Source organism: Ursus americanus, chromosome 26, assembly GCF_024610735.1.
Source record: "Ursus americanus isolate L20-20 chromosome 26, mUrsAme1.1.p, whole genome shotgun sequence".
NCBI classification, from domain to species: domain Eukaryota; kingdom Metazoa; phylum Chordata; class Mammalia; order Carnivora; family Ursidae; genus Ursus; species Ursus americanus.
In genome coordinates this window covers 33,331,606-33,351,016 of record NC_142152.1, presented here as the reverse complement: position 1 = coordinate 33,351,016, position 19,411 = coordinate 33,331,606, and the positions used below count along the sequence as shown (strand labels likewise).

General features: G+C 40.2%; 1 protein-coding gene across 2 annotated transcripts in view; it reads left to right on the top strand.

Moving 5' to 3' along the window:
- Positions 1-19,411, top strand: part of RPS6KA5 (ribosomal protein S6 kinase A5) — a 193,398-nt gene that overhangs the window by 64,314 nt on the left and 109,673 nt on the right. For both annotated transcript variants that reach the window (XM_045807630.2, XM_045807631.2), the window contains exon 3: positions 11,582-11,800. In XM_045807630.2, the coding sequence (XP_045663586.2) occupies positions 11,582-11,800 (219 nt within the window). The remainder of the gene's footprint in view (positions 1-11,581; positions 11,801-19,411) is intronic.

Below are 19,411 nucleotides of genomic sequence, written 5' to 3'. Positions count from 1 at the left end.
TTCTTCCTCTCCCACTCCCTCTGCCTGTGTTCCCTCTCTCGCTGGCTGTCTCTCTCTCTGTCAAGTAAATAAATAAAATCTTTAAAAAAAAATAGTACTTTTCAAAGCATGTGTTCATTAAATTGTCAAAATTGCTTTTCAAAAAAGCTTAAATCTGTGTCTGCATATACCCACTATACCTTATGCTTCAGTGTGAACCTGTGGTGTTTATGGAAATCTTAGAGGTTAAATGCTTGTAGTGTTTTATGCCATAATCATAAAATTACTCTATATGAAGATGTTGGTTGACATTGTCTTCCTAGTGTAAATATAATTGATTTCTTACTGATCCTGTCCTAGGTCATGTTTGCTAGAAGCAGAGCCCAGGACAGGGATTTAGGTGCATGTGATTTATTGTAGGAATGCTCTCAGGAGAGAGTGAGGGAAGCAGAAGGAGCAGGGGAAGAACCTAAGCAGGATGTGGTCTAAGTTGGGGTCTAGATTCAGCCTGAACCCATGGAAAGTTTTGGAGCCAAAGTGGGGAGGAAGCCTTTGTACCTATGGTAGTCTTTGGCTGTAGGCTGCTTGGGTGGGGGCAGGGTAGGGAATGGTGGCATAATGCCTCCCAGGTGGTATTGTGGTGGTAACCTCCCGGGTGAGATTGTGACTTCTCTGTACCTTATGCCTTTCTCCAGAGGCAGGAGGAGGCAACTGTGGGCTATTAGCAGCTGGGGTATGGGTACCCCAGCCTGTAAAAGTGTGATCTGGCAGAGCACCATTCACGTGTACTACAGATGGTCATGAACACCAGCCATTAAGACATAATTCTGTAGCTAGGCAAATGGCTTATTTGTTAAGGTATAAAGAGAATGATTTATGAATGTGCTTCTTAGTTGTTCTTATTTGCTTGTTTTTGTATATTTTTCTTTTAGTGAGATTATCTGGTTATCACATCCATGGGTAATCATTTCCAAGTCTAGACCTCACAGTTGAACATGGTTTCCTTTGTAACTTTTTCTTCTTTCCCGTTGGACTAGAATCTTTGGTTTTCAAGTCATTTGGCACCAGGGGTAAGAAATGGCCTGTGGTTCAAATGGGTCATCCATATGGAGATAGTCAGGACTTGGCCATAGCCACTTACATACATGCAATTATGAGCTGGTTTAATGCATGTAGTGTTTTAGTGCTTTCTCTGAAACTTACAAAGTGCTGATCTAGAAGATTATTATACAATTAGTCTTTAATTACTCAAACTAATGCAATATGCATAAATGGTACCCACAGATAATTAATCCTGTGACTGTTTTTACTTTCAACCTTTGTACATACTAAGTCTTTTTTTGACGCTGTCACCATCAATGAGAAAATGTACTGATTTGTGTTCCTGATTCAGCCGTACTACTGTTTCTGACCATTAAGTGAGTTAGCAAATGGGTCAAATGGCCCTGGTTAATTTAAAAACTGTAACTGGATTAAATCTAGAATGCTGACACTTTTATTATGTCTCCTCTAGGTCCTCTTTATTATGTATCTTCTAGAAGATATAAATGTTTATGCCCCAAACAAATGGCCTACCTCAGTGTCTTTTATAAAAATGACTGCTTATGATTTCATATGCTTACACTATGTCTCTTTTTCTTACTTTTAGCTTCCATTTATTTAATCATGTCTTGGAGTCATAGCTTTTCCTTACATGCTAGAAGAATAATCTATTTTTGTCAGTCTACCTTCATTAATTTTAGAAATTTTAGGTGTTTTTGATTTTACAAATGAAAACAGTGGCCAATTTAAAAAATAGTTATGTTAAATGGCTCAAATTCTCCTTTTTTCTTTTAAAATTATATTGAAATACTTAGTTTCATAGTTATGTATTTTTTTAATATTTGGAATTGAGGGTATAATTAAGGTATCTGTTGTATAAGGGAATTTAGGAAACAATGCTTGTTTGAAAAATATGAAAATCAAGTGCATTTTATTTTAAATGTGTTTTAAAATTTATCTCCTTTCAAAAAGAGATTTAAGGGTGTTTTCAAAGATAGATAAAAAAGAGAGAACCTTAAAAAGAAGAAGAAGAAGAAGAAGAAGAAGAAGAAGACCGAGCAAAAGCCAGATAAAAGGGAAGCAAAGTAGATGTTGCAGACATCTGGGGGTGAGATGGGCGTTGTAGCTGAGTCTTACATTTACCTCTGAGGTAACTAAGAGGCAGGGATAAAGGGAAAACTCTGTGACTTGCATGATTTTCTTTTTCTTGTTTTTTTCTCTTTTCTTTTTTCTTTTTTTAAGATTTTACTTATTTATTTGAGAGAGAGAGAACAGAAACAGGGGGCGGGGCAGAGGAGAGGGAGAAACAGACTCCCCGCTGAGCAGGGAGCCCTACTACACCAGACTCAATCCCAGGCCCTGAGATCATGACCTGAGCCAAAGGCTTAACCAACAGAGCCACCCAGGTGCCCCATAATTGTCTTTTTAAAGGCAAGGCATATAAATTCATCTAGAACAGTGGCTTTCAAGCTCTTCTGATTATTACCCATAGAATGAAATAGGCACATTTTGTATTGCAATTCAGTATGTGTATTTATGTTATACGTATAGACATATAAATACACACACACACACACACACACACACACACACATTTTTCCACTAACACTTACATAGTATTTGTTTTCTGCCAGGATGCTTATTTTAATTTATTTAATCCCCACACCTTATAATGTAGGAACTGTTACTGTCCCTAGTGAGGAAATTGAGACACTTATCTTTTTAAAATTATTATTATTTTAGAAAGAAAGAGAGCACAAGGGGGGGGCAGGAGCAGAGAGAGAGAGAGAGAGAATCTCAAGCAGACTCCCCAGTGAGCATGGAGCCTGATGTGAGGCTCAATCTCACAGTCATGACCTGAGCGGAAACCAAGGGTTAGACGCCCAACTGGCTGAGTCACCCAGGCACGGGAGACACTGTTATCTTAACTGTTTTACCCAAGGTCATATAGTTACAAATAACGTATCTAGGGCTCAAACTCAGGCAATCTGGCCCAGAGTCTGTGTATTAACCATTGCTCTGTACTAACCCTTTTTTCCCCTCCCATGTGCTCAGATTTGTTTACATTTATGTATACGTACACACGCACATGCATATACAAAGAGGAAACACGGGTTCCATGAAATACTTGTAGTATATTTGGTTCTCTTTTAGTTTTTTAGAATACTGTTAAAACCCACTGAATTTTTACCATCATCCACTAGTGGGTCACAGCCCACTGTTTGGAAAAAACCTATTCAGAGAGACTTGTGACAAGCGCTGAAGTTATCGAACGGTTCTTATATCGTGAACATTAAATCAGGTCGTGAGAATAGCATCTTTGACAAAAGAGGTGGTGGTATTATTGAAAACACATAATTGTATTTTAGGTGGTTCCTTTAGAAAGTGATACACATATGATTAAACTGTACTTTACTAATGTGTTTCTGAGAAGAACTGAGCTGCTACTGTGGTCCAAGTGAGCTGCTTTCTGTTGCTTCTGTCCACACAGGGTAGATTTTAGAGAATTACTGGGATGACAACAATGTTTCTTTTCATTTCTTCTTATTTTTGAGGGGGAGAAGCAGAAGGGAGAGAGAGAGAATCTTAAGCAGGCTCCACGCCCAGCACATGAGCCCATCATAAGGCTTGATCTCACAACCCTGAGATCATGACTGGAGCCGAAACCAATATTCAGATGTTTAACCAAATGAGCCACCCAGGCACCCCAATAGTGTTTCTTTTTGATTCTGAGGTGTAATTAATCAGATGTTTCAGATGAATCTTTAGAAGTACCAAATTGTGATTGGTCAGTTTTCCATTGCACTGTGAGTATGTGTTTTTTGTGAATGATAGTGTTGCAGTAAACACTGAAGTGAAGCTACTTCTCTGAGATTGATGATGGCAGTTTTACGGGGGGCTTCATATGTACCCCTCTAGCATTACTCACTGTATGCATTCAGCTTGCCTGTTGACAAGGATACCAGTTTCCAAGAGCAGGACAGGTGAAATTCAGAATTCTACGAGTGTATTTCTTGCTTCGTTCCATTTCTGACATTGTTGTCTTGGGGTAAATGAAGTTCCATAGGGGAAGAAAGAGGGAAGACAGGTGGCCTGATGGTCAGTGCCCAGGACACATCACTTGTGGAAAGACAGAAATTTTTCCCCAAGTTAAATTATATATGAGAAATGGATATAGCCAGGCATTGTAATTTGTTCTTAAGTGACTGTGACAGATTACAGAACCGTGGCCATATATGGATGTCACTATGTTAGAACATTTTCCTGCTCTAGAATGGTAGCCTCTAAGTTTCCTGAGTTCATTTTCACCGGGGAATGTTGTCAGGAATCATATTTAATACCCGAATTAAAAGGGATTACTTCATGAAAGCTCATTGTTCCTTCCTCAGAGGGAAAGAGTTGGCTGGGCATAGCTCTGCACTACAGATCTGCAGTGCTGGTTTCTTTTGTTAAAGACTCAGCTTCGACTTTAGATCAAAATTCTCAACTGAGAAGAGGGTATTTGGCTGTATAGTATACAGCTTTCTTTGTTCTAATCCTGTTCACTAGCTTGTTTGTTCATGTTTTTTCATGCACTCAGCATTATTTGAGTTTCCATGATTTGGCAGCTCAAGTTACTTGCTAATGATACAAAGTGAGTAAAATCAGAGAGTGATTTTTTTTTATGATTTTGTGGAATTTACAGTCCAGTGGAAGTTAGACAATGAAGCAATCATGCAAATTAATGAAAAGTCATGTTTCTGATCGTCTCTGTGACAAAGAATGTGTGGTATCATGAGAACATAAAATTAGAGGAATTATGCTAGTCTAGGAAGTCAGAAAAGGTTGGCTCTCTGAAGGAGTCAGCTAAATGAGGTGGTGAGAAGATGGAGAGAGATAGGTAGAAGCCAGATGATTTAATTATGTTAAGAATTCTCCCTATCTTGGGGCGCCTGGGTGGCACAGCAGTTAAGCGTCTGCCTTCGGCTCAGGGCGTGATCCCGGCGATCTGGGATCGAGCCCCACATCAGGCTCTTCTGCTATGAGCCTGCTTCTTCCTCTCCCACTCCCCCTGCTTGTGTTCCCTCTCTCGCTGGCTGTCTCTATCTCTGTCGAATAAATAAATAAAATCTTAAAAAAAAAAAAAAAGAATTCTCCCTATCTTAAGGGCAGTTGGAAATCAATTGATTTGAGCCAGAGGGTTATATTTTTATCAACAGTTCAAGGGGCGCCTGGGTGACTTAGTCGTTAAGCGTCTGCCTTCAGCTCAGGCGTGATCCCGGGGTCCTGGGATCGAGCCCCACATCGGGCTCCTCTGCTGGGAAGCCTGCTTCATCCTCTCCTACTCCCCCTGCTTGTGTTCCCTCCCTCGCTGGCTGTCTCTCTCTGTCAAATAAATAAATAAAATCTTAAAAAAAAAACAGTTCAGATGGCAGCACAAAAGCTATGTTTACCAGGTTGAGGATGGAAGTAAGCTGGAAGGCCTAGTTAGTGTGGTTGATGGGCAGGTGACCCTTGAACCAGATTCTAGTAATCTGGAAGGAGCAGAGAGGGATGGGTTCCAGCAGTGGTGAACGTGATCCTGTTTTTCATACGACATGATGGGTACTTGTCGCTAATCAAAAAAAGTTGGTTAAAGTGGAAAATCACTTTAAAAGGATAGATATAAATTCTTTGAACATATTATTTTCACTTAAAAAAGATAAATATCTATTCACTTACCAGTCTCTGTTTGTAGGTACAGGACCTTTTCTTTGAGAATAATTTCTTAAACAATAGTTTATTTTGTAAAACTACGCTTGTAGTGTATCATCTGAAATTAAGTTTCAGATTCTTTAAAGTGGAGGGAGAAGGAGACGCATTTGAAGTACTCTGAGTACAAAATCCTTCTAGATTTCCACAATTTTCCCCCAAGCCTTTTATAGTGTTCCACCCACACCCAGCTTTTCAGCAGCTCTTTTTTTTTTAAAATGTCTTGCTTTTATGTAGTTCTTCCAAAGTATTCAACCTCATTTTTCTCTTTTCTTCCACATTTACATTTTAGTGGTTTATGTAATATATAGTTAAATTACATAATAACAGTAACATATACAACAGGAGTCAATGGGTGAGGCCACGAATATCCGTGAGTGGTAGGAAGCAGACGGCTGAGCTGCAGGGAGACCAAAGCGCATGGGTGAACCGGCCGGCCCTGGGCATTCAGTGTGCAGCCGTGTGTTGGACAGAAGGAAAGGGAGGTATTAGTTGTCTAAACGGAAGTCACTAAGAATTTCTACTGTATATTTTATTAAAGGCTGTGGTTCAAGTACAGTAGTTTCTGCTACAAGTTTCGTATGAACCCAAAGTGTGACGTGGCTAATAAGCAGTGTGTACAGCATTAGGAAAAGTCTGAGTGACAGGAAATAGTGGTCTCACGGTGGTTGAGCCATTTGGATCCCAGGGAAAGCAGCATGTCCTAGGTGAGCACTGTAGTGAAGTAAATAAACCAGAGACCTGGTAGAACAATGGTCCTTCACCTCTTCCTCCAGAATAATGCATGTAAACATATGCAAATTTTACATGAATTTGGTCTTGGGGCATTGTAAAGTGATTGCTGTTACAGACTGTAAAAATATTTTTTACCAAATTGTGAGCTCATTATCATTTTAATGCAAAGATTAGATGCTATTTCCTAAAACTTTTTAATGAATTCACGTTTTACAAATAAAGTGAAAAGATCAGTTTAATTACGCTCAAAATAAATTTCAGCGAGAAGTCGGCTTTTGTTTAGCTTGAAAAGTACTTGCAATTGTGTGGTGGCTTTTGGTATGGCGGCAGGAATGTCATCTTATTTTAAAACTGTCAGTCGGTTTTAACTTTTCTTTATTATGACAACAAGTGCTGACAACCTGATTCCTAATGGTAATTGAGGCAAGTGGAATAAGATTCCTACATTGGAAAAGCAAACTGAGACCTACTCCGCGGAGCTGGACGTTTCCCCATGATTCTTGGTTTTAGTTCCTTTTGCATGATTTGCTTTATCCTCAAGCCGTTGAGATCATCATCAACAAGGTTTGCCAACATTGTGCTGACACTTCTGTGTCAGCTGGGATAGAATTCTAAACCCACATTTCAGTTTGAACAGAAGTAACCTTCAGAAGGTATCTGTCATTTTCCTCTGAGCCGTAGAACTCTTTCTCCAGCTTTGGAGAAGTTTATTTATGCATCTTTATCCAGTTCTCGCCTCTGAAAATGGCTGCGTGGCTAGACAAGCATGCAGGTCTTCAGCAGAACCCAAAACGATGTCCCTAAGGCCTAGAATTGAAGGATTTATTTCATTCATATGATCCCAGGTGTCTGTCAAGCTAAGTAAGGAATTAATCCTTCTTGTCATGGATTCTTAGAATTGACTTCCCCTCAGTCTCAAAGTAAGGAGAACTTCTCCCTCTCCGTCAAGTGCTGTAAGACTGCTCCTCTGGAAAACCAGTGGACTCTGGGGCACCTGGGTGGCTCAGTCGTTGAGCGTCTGCCTTCGGCTCAGGGCGTGATCCCGGGGTCCTGGGATCGAGCCTCATATCAGGCTCCTCCGCTGGGAGCCTGCTTCTTCCTCTCCCACTCCCCCTGCTTGTGTTCCCTCTCTCGCTGGCTGTGTGTCTCTCTGTCAAATAAATAAATAAAACCTTAAAAAAGAAAACCAGTGAACTCCATGCCCTCTTCTGCTCACATTACTTGGCAGAATATCTTGAAAAGGCCCCGGCGCTGATGAAACCAGTAAGATTCACAGCAGTACACAAGACTTCTGTGAGGATCGCTCATAAAGCATTTGAAGCCACTGCGTGCCGATGTGGACATTAGAGTCACGCTAAAGCAGGAAGCGCAGTCTCTGAAGTAGCAAAGCCAGATGTGTGGCCAGACATCCATTTTAGGGGCTCCATCAGAGCAAGAAATACTGTTTACTTTTTGTGGCCAAAAGAGTTTTCACCATTGGTCGCCTGTCCAGTTTGCAAAAGATGCTTTCAAACTTGGCATTCTTTAACGACATCAGCACGCGCATAACGAACGAAAGCCCTGTGTTGGCTGCGCTCGAAGGTAGGCAAGCATTCACCTGCTTACAAATCGAAAGGATGTAATGCTGGCATCAGTTCTGGTTTTAGTGGCCCCTCTTAAACTACTGGAAGACATGTGGGTGGTTCTGCGGTGGATGGTGCTGTTCAGCAGAAGGACTGCTTTACTCTCTCCCTGTACGAGTCTGCAAACCAGCTTACCCAGGGAGGGGGGCTTGTGTACAGGCTCTCCGATAGGGACTGTGTTTTCTTCCCCCCTGCAGTGTGATAAGCAGCCTTATGGGCGCTTCAAAAAACAAGGCCGTCTGGAGGCAACTATGTTTTAGTTAGGCAGCCTACTCATAAGATCCTGTTTGTCTGAAATATTTGTTATTTGGAACGTTACAAGGCACTTCTTGAATTTTGTTGACAAAAGCATTTTTGGCACTTACTATGTGATAAAAGTACTTACTGTAGCTTTAGTTAATCATGGCAATTATAAAAGTAAAAACAGAAGATTTGTAAGCTTTATCACACTTTTTCCCTTGACATTTTTTGATAAATGAGAAAGTAATTGTATTGGCAGGATATATGTAGACTTTAGCTTATGTTACTGGCAAGCTTCTGGATATCATCACATGGCAAAGAAGATGACTATTATTTGACAGATAGTGTATAATGTAGCAATAGGATGGTTTTATATTACTTGACACATCCATTGTCATCCTATGCTATCTCATTTATGTGGAGAGTATAATACGACATATTCTTAAAGTAACAGGAAAGAAATCAAAGAAAAAATGTTTAGAACTCACAGAGCACATCAGTGGAACCTCCTAGTGGTGAGAAGTCTCAAAATCATTTACTTTAAGATTGGTTTAAGGAATGAGGACATTTTGCATAGGTGAGATGGCATGATAGTGTTTTTAAATATTTAAAAAAATTATAGAAGAAGGGTAATATTCTTTTTTGTAAGTCCAGAGGGTGTAGAAGGACCAACAGATAAATATTATAAAAAGGCCTGTTTCCACTCAATATAGGGAACATTTTCTAATATTTCCATCTCTCCTCTCCATCAATAAAATGGGCCACTTTGCAAGACTTTCTCCTCTTAGAAGTTAATAGCGCTATGTCCATTCCACCAATAAAACCCCTAACCTCTATTGTCACTTTCGTTTAATGTCTACTCCTCTATTTGCCTATGAGGTCATTCACTGAAGGGAGGCAGATGGAGCATAGCTCAGAGTGTGGGTGCAAGGCTAAGTGGGCAGGTGTGTCCTTCTTGCTTCAGTTTCGTCATCTGTGAACTGGAGGTAGTCCTCCCCACCTCCTTACAGGGATGCTATAAGACTGGAATGAGTCAGTGTACCTCTAAAGCGCCTGACAAGTACTCATGTCGGGTGCTAACATCCTGCACTGGTCAGCACTTACGCTGGAAGACTAGCACGGATAAGCCAAACACCATCTTCCAGCGATGAATCCTGTAGGAGGATTTTCTTTGTTGGAGAGGATATATGGGTAATATAATTTCTAAGGAGCATTCTGGAGATGGGACTCTCAGAGAACAGGAATTCAGGGCAGGTGCCATGTGTGTGTAGGGAACACAAAAGCCCCGTACTTGTGGAGGACTTCACTTTCTCCTGCGTTTATATAATGGCTGACTCTGTGGAAGATACAGCACATTTCATTAGAATATTTTCCAGCTTCATTTCAGTGGTTCTGAATAGATCAACTTTTTCATTTTTATACTTCAGTTTAATTTGTTAGGTTCTGAAAGTTGTCTTTTTCTTTTTTTGGTTCACTTTACCTCATTAAAGATCTCCGTCTATAATTATTTTATTTACAGTGAGATAAGACACAAACCTTTTGTGAACTTTCTCTGTATTCCACAATGTGTTCAGTATGTTTATGGTAGTGATTTTACTAAAACCCAGAGCATCCGATTTCTAGTATTTGCAAAGAATCATTTTTTACAATTCATTTTCGGTTGAGAGTGTGGTTCTCTGAGCTTGAATCAGTTCTGCCACTTCTTACTCAAGTCTTTTGGCCTGTTCCTTATGTTCCTTGAACCCATTTCCTCATCTGTGAAATGGAATTACTAAAAGTACCACCTTCATTGGCCGTTCTGAGGATTAAGTGAACCAATATGTGGAATATGTTTAGCACAGAGCCTGGCATAGACAAGTTCCTTAGGAAGTGTTGGTTTTCCTCCTCCTCAGGAGTATCGCAGCCTTCCACTGATCCGTATGTCTGTGTATATCATCTGTTGCTACTAATTTACTTCCTGAAGGACTGACCTGAATAACACAGAGGGTACAAGAGCCCCTCCCTTAAAGCTCTCTCACAGTAGTGAGTGGATCCGAACAGAGTTACGTGCTAACTACTGTGAAGATGTGGGCAGAGTGCAGGGAAGCACTGGTCTGGGTCAGAACTCAGACTGGCTCCAGAATGGTCTGACTAGTCTTGAACTTCAAAAGTGGGACTGGGCTTACCCATCCCGGAATGTGTTTACAAGGGAAGAGAATTCACACGCTCTAGAGATGAATTGGGGACCTAGCCCTTCCCTCTCATAGTGGTGTTCCTACCCTTCCTCCTCCCTCCTCCTTGTACCCCTTCCAGCCCTTTCCCCCTTTCTCTAGGGAAATCGATGCAGATACCTGCTGTGCCCAAGATGCACCCTGCTTTTCCAGTTCCTCCACTTGGGGGAGTGGCGCCACACACAGGATTTGCCCAGCTGAGCCCTTAGGGAACACTTGGCCAGGCTGACCCACTGAGCCATGACTTACTGCCCAGAGATGTAAAGGGGATTCATCAGGATTGCGGACAATTTAGGGCATTTTAATATTTTTTTAAATCTGAAGATCTCTTTTGTTTAAAAATGGCAGCTTACGTTCCTTTTAGATTTTTCCGTAAGTATAAGAGGGAGACTTGAGGTGCTTGATTTAAATGTATGAGATTCTTATTAAGAACTGTTTTCATTGGTTTACATCAACAGGAACACCTGGAGATTTTATCTGCTGTCTAAAATGTCCTAGTTGTTCCAGAATTGGATTGTGGTTAATTGACCATAAGAACAGCTAGTTTCCTACAGCTAAAAATATTGAGAGAATACCAGTAAAATATAACTTTGTTAGCGTGGTTAGATATGTAAATACCAAGGTTTAGACCTAGAAATATATTTGGCATACAATCAAAGAAATCTATGAAAGAGCTATTTTTTAAAGATTTTATTTATTTGAGAGAGAGAGAGAACATGACAGAGAGAACGTGCACGAGTGGGGTGGGGAGACACAGAGTGAGAAGCAGGGTTCCTGCTGAGCAGGGAGCCCGACGAGGACGTGGAGCCCCATCCCAGGACCCTCAGATCATGACCTGAGCCAAAGGCAGACGCTTAACCGACTGAGCCACCCAGCCGTCTCTATGAAAGAACTATTTGAAACAGCAATGAAGATACTTTTTCATTCAAAGATTGTTTGTTGTGCATTGTAACTTTCAACTTCCAATAAATTACCGTCGTATGTGGTATTTTAATTGTTTTTATTTTTTCTTCTCATTTTCAGCTTATGGAAAAGTATTTCTGGTTCGTAAAATCAGCGGTCACGACGCTGGCAAGCTGTACGCCATGAAAGTCTTGAAAAAGGCCACAATAGTGCAAAAGGCCAAAACCACAGAGCACACAAGGACCGAGCGGCAAGTCCTGGAGCACATCAGGCAGTCGCCATTCTTGGTGACCTTGCACTACGCTTTCCAGACAGAAACCAAACTTCATCTCATTTTAGGTAAGTGTCCATCGTCGGTAGACTTCTAACGAGAATGCTTTTTCTTGGGTCTTGAGTTGCAACGAACTCAAAGGGCAGCGTAATTCAAACTTAGAAGAAATGAAGTGTTTTGACCTTCATTCCTCTCTTTGTGGTGACAATTCATCCTGACTTGCTCTGGATTGGGGACCTCCCAACCCGAAGGAATTTCTATTTTTCTATTCCACGTTCCTTTATTAATCTTAAGAAATACTTGGGTCATTAGGAGTGTCTGCTTCCCCGGGCAGCATGCTCCCACGTAAATGTGAGGCGCTGAAAGGGGAAGTGGGCCGCAGTTTCTGCTTTAGGAGTTCTCAGGAACGTCCAGTTTTGGACAGACAAAGGGATGTTTATGGAAATCAGCAACTGAGAAAAATAAAAAAGAAAGACTTGTATTCTTGGAGGTGCTTTGCATTTGTGGTGATAAACATGCATTTAAAGGAAATGCCCACCAATCAGTCAATGGATCGCTCCCATTTCTACCCACAAGCACTTTCTGAATCCTTTCCTTTCCCAAATAGAGTTGGACCATCGTCTATGAACTTTGAAATTGTCCTCTGTTACATGTTGCCAGATTGCTTTGCAGAGAAGTTGCACCATTTTCTGTTCCTGCTAATAGTAAATGGTGGTACTGCTAATATTGCACTCTGTCATCAAGGACTATTTCATTTGTTGCAGTTTTAGTCCCATTCTTGTGATAATTTGCATTGACGTATTACAATCTCCTAGTTATCAAACTGTTCTGAGGATTATATGAGCTAGAATTTCACGTAGTGCTCTGTAAGCATTAGCTATTTCTTGAGTGCCTACAGTATGCCAGCACTATGCTAAGTATTATCCACGGTAATCACTAATCCTCACAACAGTGTTGCTAGAGTCCCCCCATTAGCGATGTTGAAGGTTCTAGAAGCTCTGTTTCCTGAAGTTACATATCTTGTGTAAATTTGAGAATGAAGGTTGGAACTTAGGTCTGACTGATTTCAAAGTCCGCCAAACAGTGCTGTCTAGATTCTTTGATCATTGGTAGTACAAACAGGTTCTTAAATGTATTTGGCAATTTTGTTGAGTGCATTTTGGAAATTATACTTTTGTTAATGATGCCTAAAATTGCATTCACTTTTTGAGTCATGAAGTTACACTTCAGGCTCGGTTTGCAATGCTTAACATCAGCTAATAGTCCTGAATCTCTTACACAGAGAGACCACACCCTCCCCTGCCCTGTCACAGTCCCCATGAATGTCATCGTCTGTCTGTTGTTCCTACGAGTCAGTATCATTTGACTCTTCTTTCTGCCTCCTGTGTGCATCTGCTCAGCTGTGTTATTTACTCATTCGTAAATATGTATTCCTGGAGTATTTTTACCTAGTTGTCAGGGACAGAGCATTTTAATACAATGGTTTCAGATATTCCAGCAGCAGAACTCTTACCCCAAGTGAAAACACAAACGTTCAAATGGAAAAGAAACAGAAATGACTACCACTGCCCGCATCTGAGCTCAAGGGCACAAAGCCCTACCAGTTTATTTTCCTAAAAGAATTTCCAGGGAAGCTTTAGGAAGGCCATGAAGACTGGTTGAGAAATAATTACCTTATTATTATTTTTTTTACTTCTAAAATTTTTTATTAGTTAGAAATTAAGTAACTTAAAATACTAACGCATGCCATTCTCTGCTGCTAGAGACACAAAGGGGCAGATGGTTCTGGAGTAATTATTGTGATCCCTTCAGTTAGACATACTTTAAAATTATGTAAACAGAACCAAGCAGAGCAATTTATCAAAGTGGAAATTAACAATACATAAATGCAAAACATCATGAAGATATTTTAAAGAAATTTGTGTTTCCATTTCTAGTTAAATTTATTCTACTTCTATCTGTAAATACATCTTAAACAAGCTTTCACTAGTTATTTATCTTTTTTTTTAAGATTTTGGTTTTTTTTATAATATTTTTTTATTTTATTATGTTAGTCACCATACAGTACATCCTTGGTTTTTGATGTTAAGTTCCATGATTCATTAGTTGCATATAACACCCAGTGCACCATGCAATACGTGCCCTCCTTACTACCCATCACCAGCCTATCCCATTCCTCCACCCCCCTCCCCTCCGAAGCCCTCAGTTTGTTTCTCAGAGTCCATAGTCTCTCGTGCTTCATTCCCCCTTCTGATTAACCCCCCTTTCTTTATCCTTTTCTTCTTCTACCAATCTTCCTAGTTCTTATGTTCCATAGATGATAGAAACCATGTGATAATTGTCTTTCTCTGCTTGACTTGTTTCACTTAGCATTATCTCCTCCAGTGCCGTCCATGTTGCAGCAAATGTTGAGAAATCGTTCTTTTTGATAGCTGAGTAATATTCCATTGTATATATGGACCACATCTTCTTAATCCAGTCATCTGTTGAAGGGTATCTCGGCTTCTTCCACGATTTAGCTGTTGTGGACAGTGCTGCTATGAACATTGGGGTGCATATGGCCCTTCTCTTCACTATGTCTATATCTTTGGGGTAAATACCCAGTAGTGCAATGGCTGGATCATAGGGTAGCTCAATTTTTAACTTTTTAAGGGACCTCCACACTGTTTTGCAGAGTGGCTGTACCAACTTGCATTCCCACCAACAATGTAGGAGGGATCCCCTTTCTCCACATCCTCTCCAACAATTGTTGTTTCTTGCCTTGTCAATTTTTGCCATTCTAACTGGCGTAAGGTGGTATCTCAGTGTGGTTTTAATTTGAACAGACACTTTTCCAACGAAGACATACAAATGGCTAACGGACACATGAAAAAATGTTCAAAATCATTAGCCATCAGGGAAATTCAAATCAAAACCACACTGAGAAATAATTACCTTATTTAAGCTTCTCCCTTTACAGTGAACCAGCTCACAAAAGTTAATCATGTGCCTAAGATCGTACAAATGGTATAAGCCAGAAGTAGCAAGAACCCACCCTCCCAGACTGCACCATCACACAACAGCTCTTCTCTCCCCTCTCCTCCCTCTTTTTCCGGTTCTCTTATCGTAACCCTACTCAATCTTTTTTTTTTCTCTTTTTACTGCTTATTGTAAATAGTGTAGTTTTTGTAAATCATGTTTTTAATTTAAAAGTAGAGGAATGGAATATTTTGTATTTGATTAAAAAACAATAGTCTTCTGTAGTGTTGCTTTTTAGCCGTTGGTTCTCCATTAATTTTGCTCTTTGTCAGTGGCACATAAATAAGCAGTTGCAGAACAAAACAGGAAAACCTGTTTCTCATGGCAGCTCAAGAGTAGAATGTGGACTAGAATAGCACATCGGCTCCCTCGTGAGTGAGGCAGTGCTTTTGGAAAGCATGCCCTCTACTTCCTCTCTGCATAGGCGTATTTAACATAATTTCTCTTTGTGCGTGTTTATAGTTGTTATGCGACTTTAAAGACAAAACTTGTCAGAATCTTAGAACAAGACTAAATTATTAACTGTCTTTACGATTCAGTTTGCAGTGCTTAGAATGCACAGTAGGTCAATTCTCCAAATACCGTGCTGTACACGTAGCCCTTGTGTGAGTCTACTCGAGCTCCCGTAACGAAACACCACACACTGGGTGGCTGAAAAAAGCAGGCATTTATTTCCTCACAGTTCTGGTGGCTGGAAGTCCCCAGTCGAGGTGCAGCAGTGTTGGTTTCCCCTGAGGGCCATAAGGAAGTATCTGCTCCAGGCCTGCTCCCTGGCTGGCACTTGGCCTCCCTCTTGCTGCCTCTTCACACGGCCCTCCCTCTGTGCCCTGGTGGGGCTTTTTGTGTTCAGTCATCCTCTAAGAAGGATACCAGTCAGATTGGATTAGGGTCCACCCCTGATGGCCTCATTTTCTAAAAGTTACTTAATTACCCAGTGTTCAAATACAGTCACATTCTGAGGTACTGGGGGTGAGGGCTTCAATGTATTAATTTGGGGGTAGGGTGGGGACACAATTCAGCCCATAACTGTCTCTAAAGTTTATTGATTAACTGACTTTATCCAGTTTTGTGTACTGTTAGAGGTCGATAGCAAGAATTTTCATGTGGAGCTCTTCAGAGACCCAGCTGACCTTTTTGTCTGAAGAATAAGTAAACATTATAGATCTTTTTAAGTAATATATTTTAAAAACTATTTATTACTACAAAAGCACATATATGCATATAGAAAATATGGAAAAGCAAAAATCAGAAAAACATTTTCACTACTTAGAGTTTACCTCATTCTGCGGCACTTGGCACTTACTTAGTATATATCCTTCTAGATCTTTTTGTCTGTGTGTCTGCCTGCATGTATGTTTTGTTTGTAACCAGTGTTTTTTTTCAGTTAATGGTGTCTGCCTTTCCTGGTTAATAAACTTTCATTTCATTTAATACCCAGTGGTACCAGTTATTTATTGCTCATAATAAACCACTCAACAATTTAGATGCTTAAACAATGATGTATTTTCCCTTATTTTTGTGGGTTGGCTGGCAGATCTCTGCTGGTTTGGCCCGGGCTTGCTCATGGGGTGCTCAGCTAGCTGGAGAGTGGGCTGGGCTTGAAGCGCCAAGATGGTTTTGCTCTCATGTCTGGAAGCTGGTGCTGGCTGTTGTGTGGGGCACCTCTTATCCTGCAGCGCAGTAGATCAGCTTCTTCGAAGCATGGCGGCCTCAGGGCAGCTCATGCAAGGCTGCCAAGAGGGCAAGGTAGAGGCTACAAGGCCTCCCAGGGCTAGGCTCTGGATCTCACACAGCCTCACCTCTGCCACAAGACCGGCCCAGAATCAGTGGTAGAGAAATAGACTTTGCTGTTGTTGTTGTTGTTTTTAGCTTTTATTTTTTTAGTTACGGTATAATAGACATACAGCATTATATTAGTCTTAGGTATATAATGTAATGATTTGATATTTGTATATATTATAGAATAATTACCAAAGTAAATCTAGTTAATGTCCCTCATCACACATAGTTACAGAATTTTGTTGTTGTGATGAGAACTTTGAAGATTTAACCTCTTAGCAAGTTTCAAATATGCCATACAGTGTTATTAACTATAGTTGCCGTGCTGTACATTACATCTCCATGACTTACTTATCTTTTTTCTGACTTATCTTATAACTGAATGTTTGTACCGTTTGACTCCCTTCACCCATGTTGCCTACGTCCCCCCCACCTCTGTCTCTGGCAACCACCTAACTGTTTTCTTATACTTATTAGCTTGGTTTTTTTGTTTGCTTTTTGTTTCTTTTTAGGGATTCCACATATAAGTAAGATCATATGATATTCATCTTTGTCTAATTTATTTCACTTAGTGTAATGCCCTCAGGGTCCGTCCATGTTGTCACAAATGACACAATTTCATTCTTTTTTATGACTGAATGGTACTCCATCATGTATACATGTACCACATTTTCTTTATCCATTCATTGGCTATTGTAAATAATGCTGCAGTAAACATGGGGGTGCATGTATCTTCTTGAGTTAGTGTTTCTGTTTTCTTCAGGTAAATACCCAGAAGTAGAGTTGCTGGATCCTATGGTACTTCTATTTTTTTATTTTTTTAAAAGATCTTATTTTTAAGTAAGCTCTATACCCAACATGGGGCCCAGGGTCACAACTCCAAGATCAAGAGCTGCATGCTGTACTGAATGAGCCTGCCACATGCCCCTCTCTTTTCAGTTTTTCGAGGAACCTCCATACTGTCTTCCAGAGTGGCTGCACCAGTTTGCAGTCCCACCAGCAGCGCACAAGGGTTCCCTTTTCTCCACATCCGTGCCAAAGACTTCGCCTCCTGATGAAAGGACTACAAGTAATTTGTGGCTATCTACCACACAGGTCCATGGTCACTTTTCATTAATTGTCAGATAGTATCCTTCACAGCTGATGTGTCCAAACCGTGATCCAGTCCAGGAACATGCACTTGGTGTCATGTCCTTGACGTTTCTTAATCTGGAGCATTCCCTTTTTTATATTGGTCTGAGAAAATATCTTGTAGTATCTGTTAGCTCATTCCTCTTTCTACTGAATTCCAGTAGTTGGGAAGTTAGATCTCATCTTGATAGATTGACATTAAATGTTTTAGCTGGAATAAATCATAGGTGATATTGCATGTTTTGCATTGAATCACGTCAGGAGAAACCCATTATCTGGTTGTTAGTAATGCTGAGACTGAATTACAAAGATGACAGTCTGCTCTCTTTATAACAGGACTATGTTTTTTCCTTAGAAGTGAAAATAACTTCTGTGATGTTTTGACATTTTATGGTTTTAACAATTAACACTCAATAATTACTTGCTTCAACCAACTATTTAATTATGAGTTGCAAAATGGTGATTTTCTAAATCTATCATTTCTTCTGTATTTATTGGCTGGCATTCTTTGGTTAAATACGGCTTTTTTTGGTCATTCCTTGGTTACCCTGAGATACAGTTTCTAATGGAAAGGGAAGAAGCATTCCCTTTGCCTGTCAGTATTCAAAGTAAGAAGTTAAAAAGCTTAACTCAAATGGGGTGTATTTCAGGGTCCCTGATACCAGCTCCCATCCGTCATAACCAGAGGTAGTTTGCTCTACTTACTCTTCTGACCACTCTTTTTTTCACTTAGCAGTGTATCCTAGAGCTCATGCGGCCCAAGTTCATGAAGACCATCTTGGTCTTTTTTATCCCTTCATAGTTTGCCATTCTGTTCCAAAGTGTGCGTGGCCAGCTAGTTCTCTTAGAAAGGGGACGGCTGTTTCTAATCCTCTATTTTGTTGCTTCAGGTATAACTTGCATGTCATTTCCCACTTGCCTAGGAAGAAACTGTACTTGATTCCTGGAAGGAGATTACTAGATCTGTATTTCGCACGTACCCTTCCATAGGAGTTGTACCATTTTACGCTCCTGCCAGCATCGTATTCGAGTGCCGTTTCTCCCACTGGCATCGTCAGACTTGAGATGCTCACCTGTCTCCTAGGTGAGGAGTGGCGGCTCCGTGTAGAGCTAAAGCGTATTTTTCTTCTCGGTGAGGGTGAACATCTTCGCTTATGCTTAAAAGGTAATCTTTTTTTCCTGAGAATTCTTTATTTGCACCCTTTGGCCATTTTGTTCTTAATTTTCAAGGAGCTCTTAGAATAACCATTTGCAATATGCATTATAAAAATTTCCCTGCTTTCCATTTGTCTCTTGACTTTATGATGTTTCTACCATGTAAAACATTTAAATTTACGTGTAGTGGAATTTATTTTAGAACTATTTTTATGGCTTATGGATTTTCAGTCATAAGCCATAAAAGATCTTCTCAACTTTAAGGTTATAAAGGAATTTACCAATGTCTTTTTCCACTGCTTGTATAGTTTTATTTTTTGCATAGAGTATTTTGATACATAGGGACATAAAATAGAATCCAACCTCATCTTTTTCGAATGGCTCCTAGTTCTCCCAGCACCATTTAGTAAAAAGTCCAAGTTTACACTGACTTGAATCTCTGCCTTTCCCGTATTTTAAATTCTCATATACATTAGGGTCCGTTTCTTGATTCTTTGTTGTGTTTGGTTTGTTGAATCATCTGCCATAATCACGCTATTTTAGTTTATCAGAGTTCTACAGTGTGCTTTAATACCTGGCAAGGCTAGTCCCCTTTG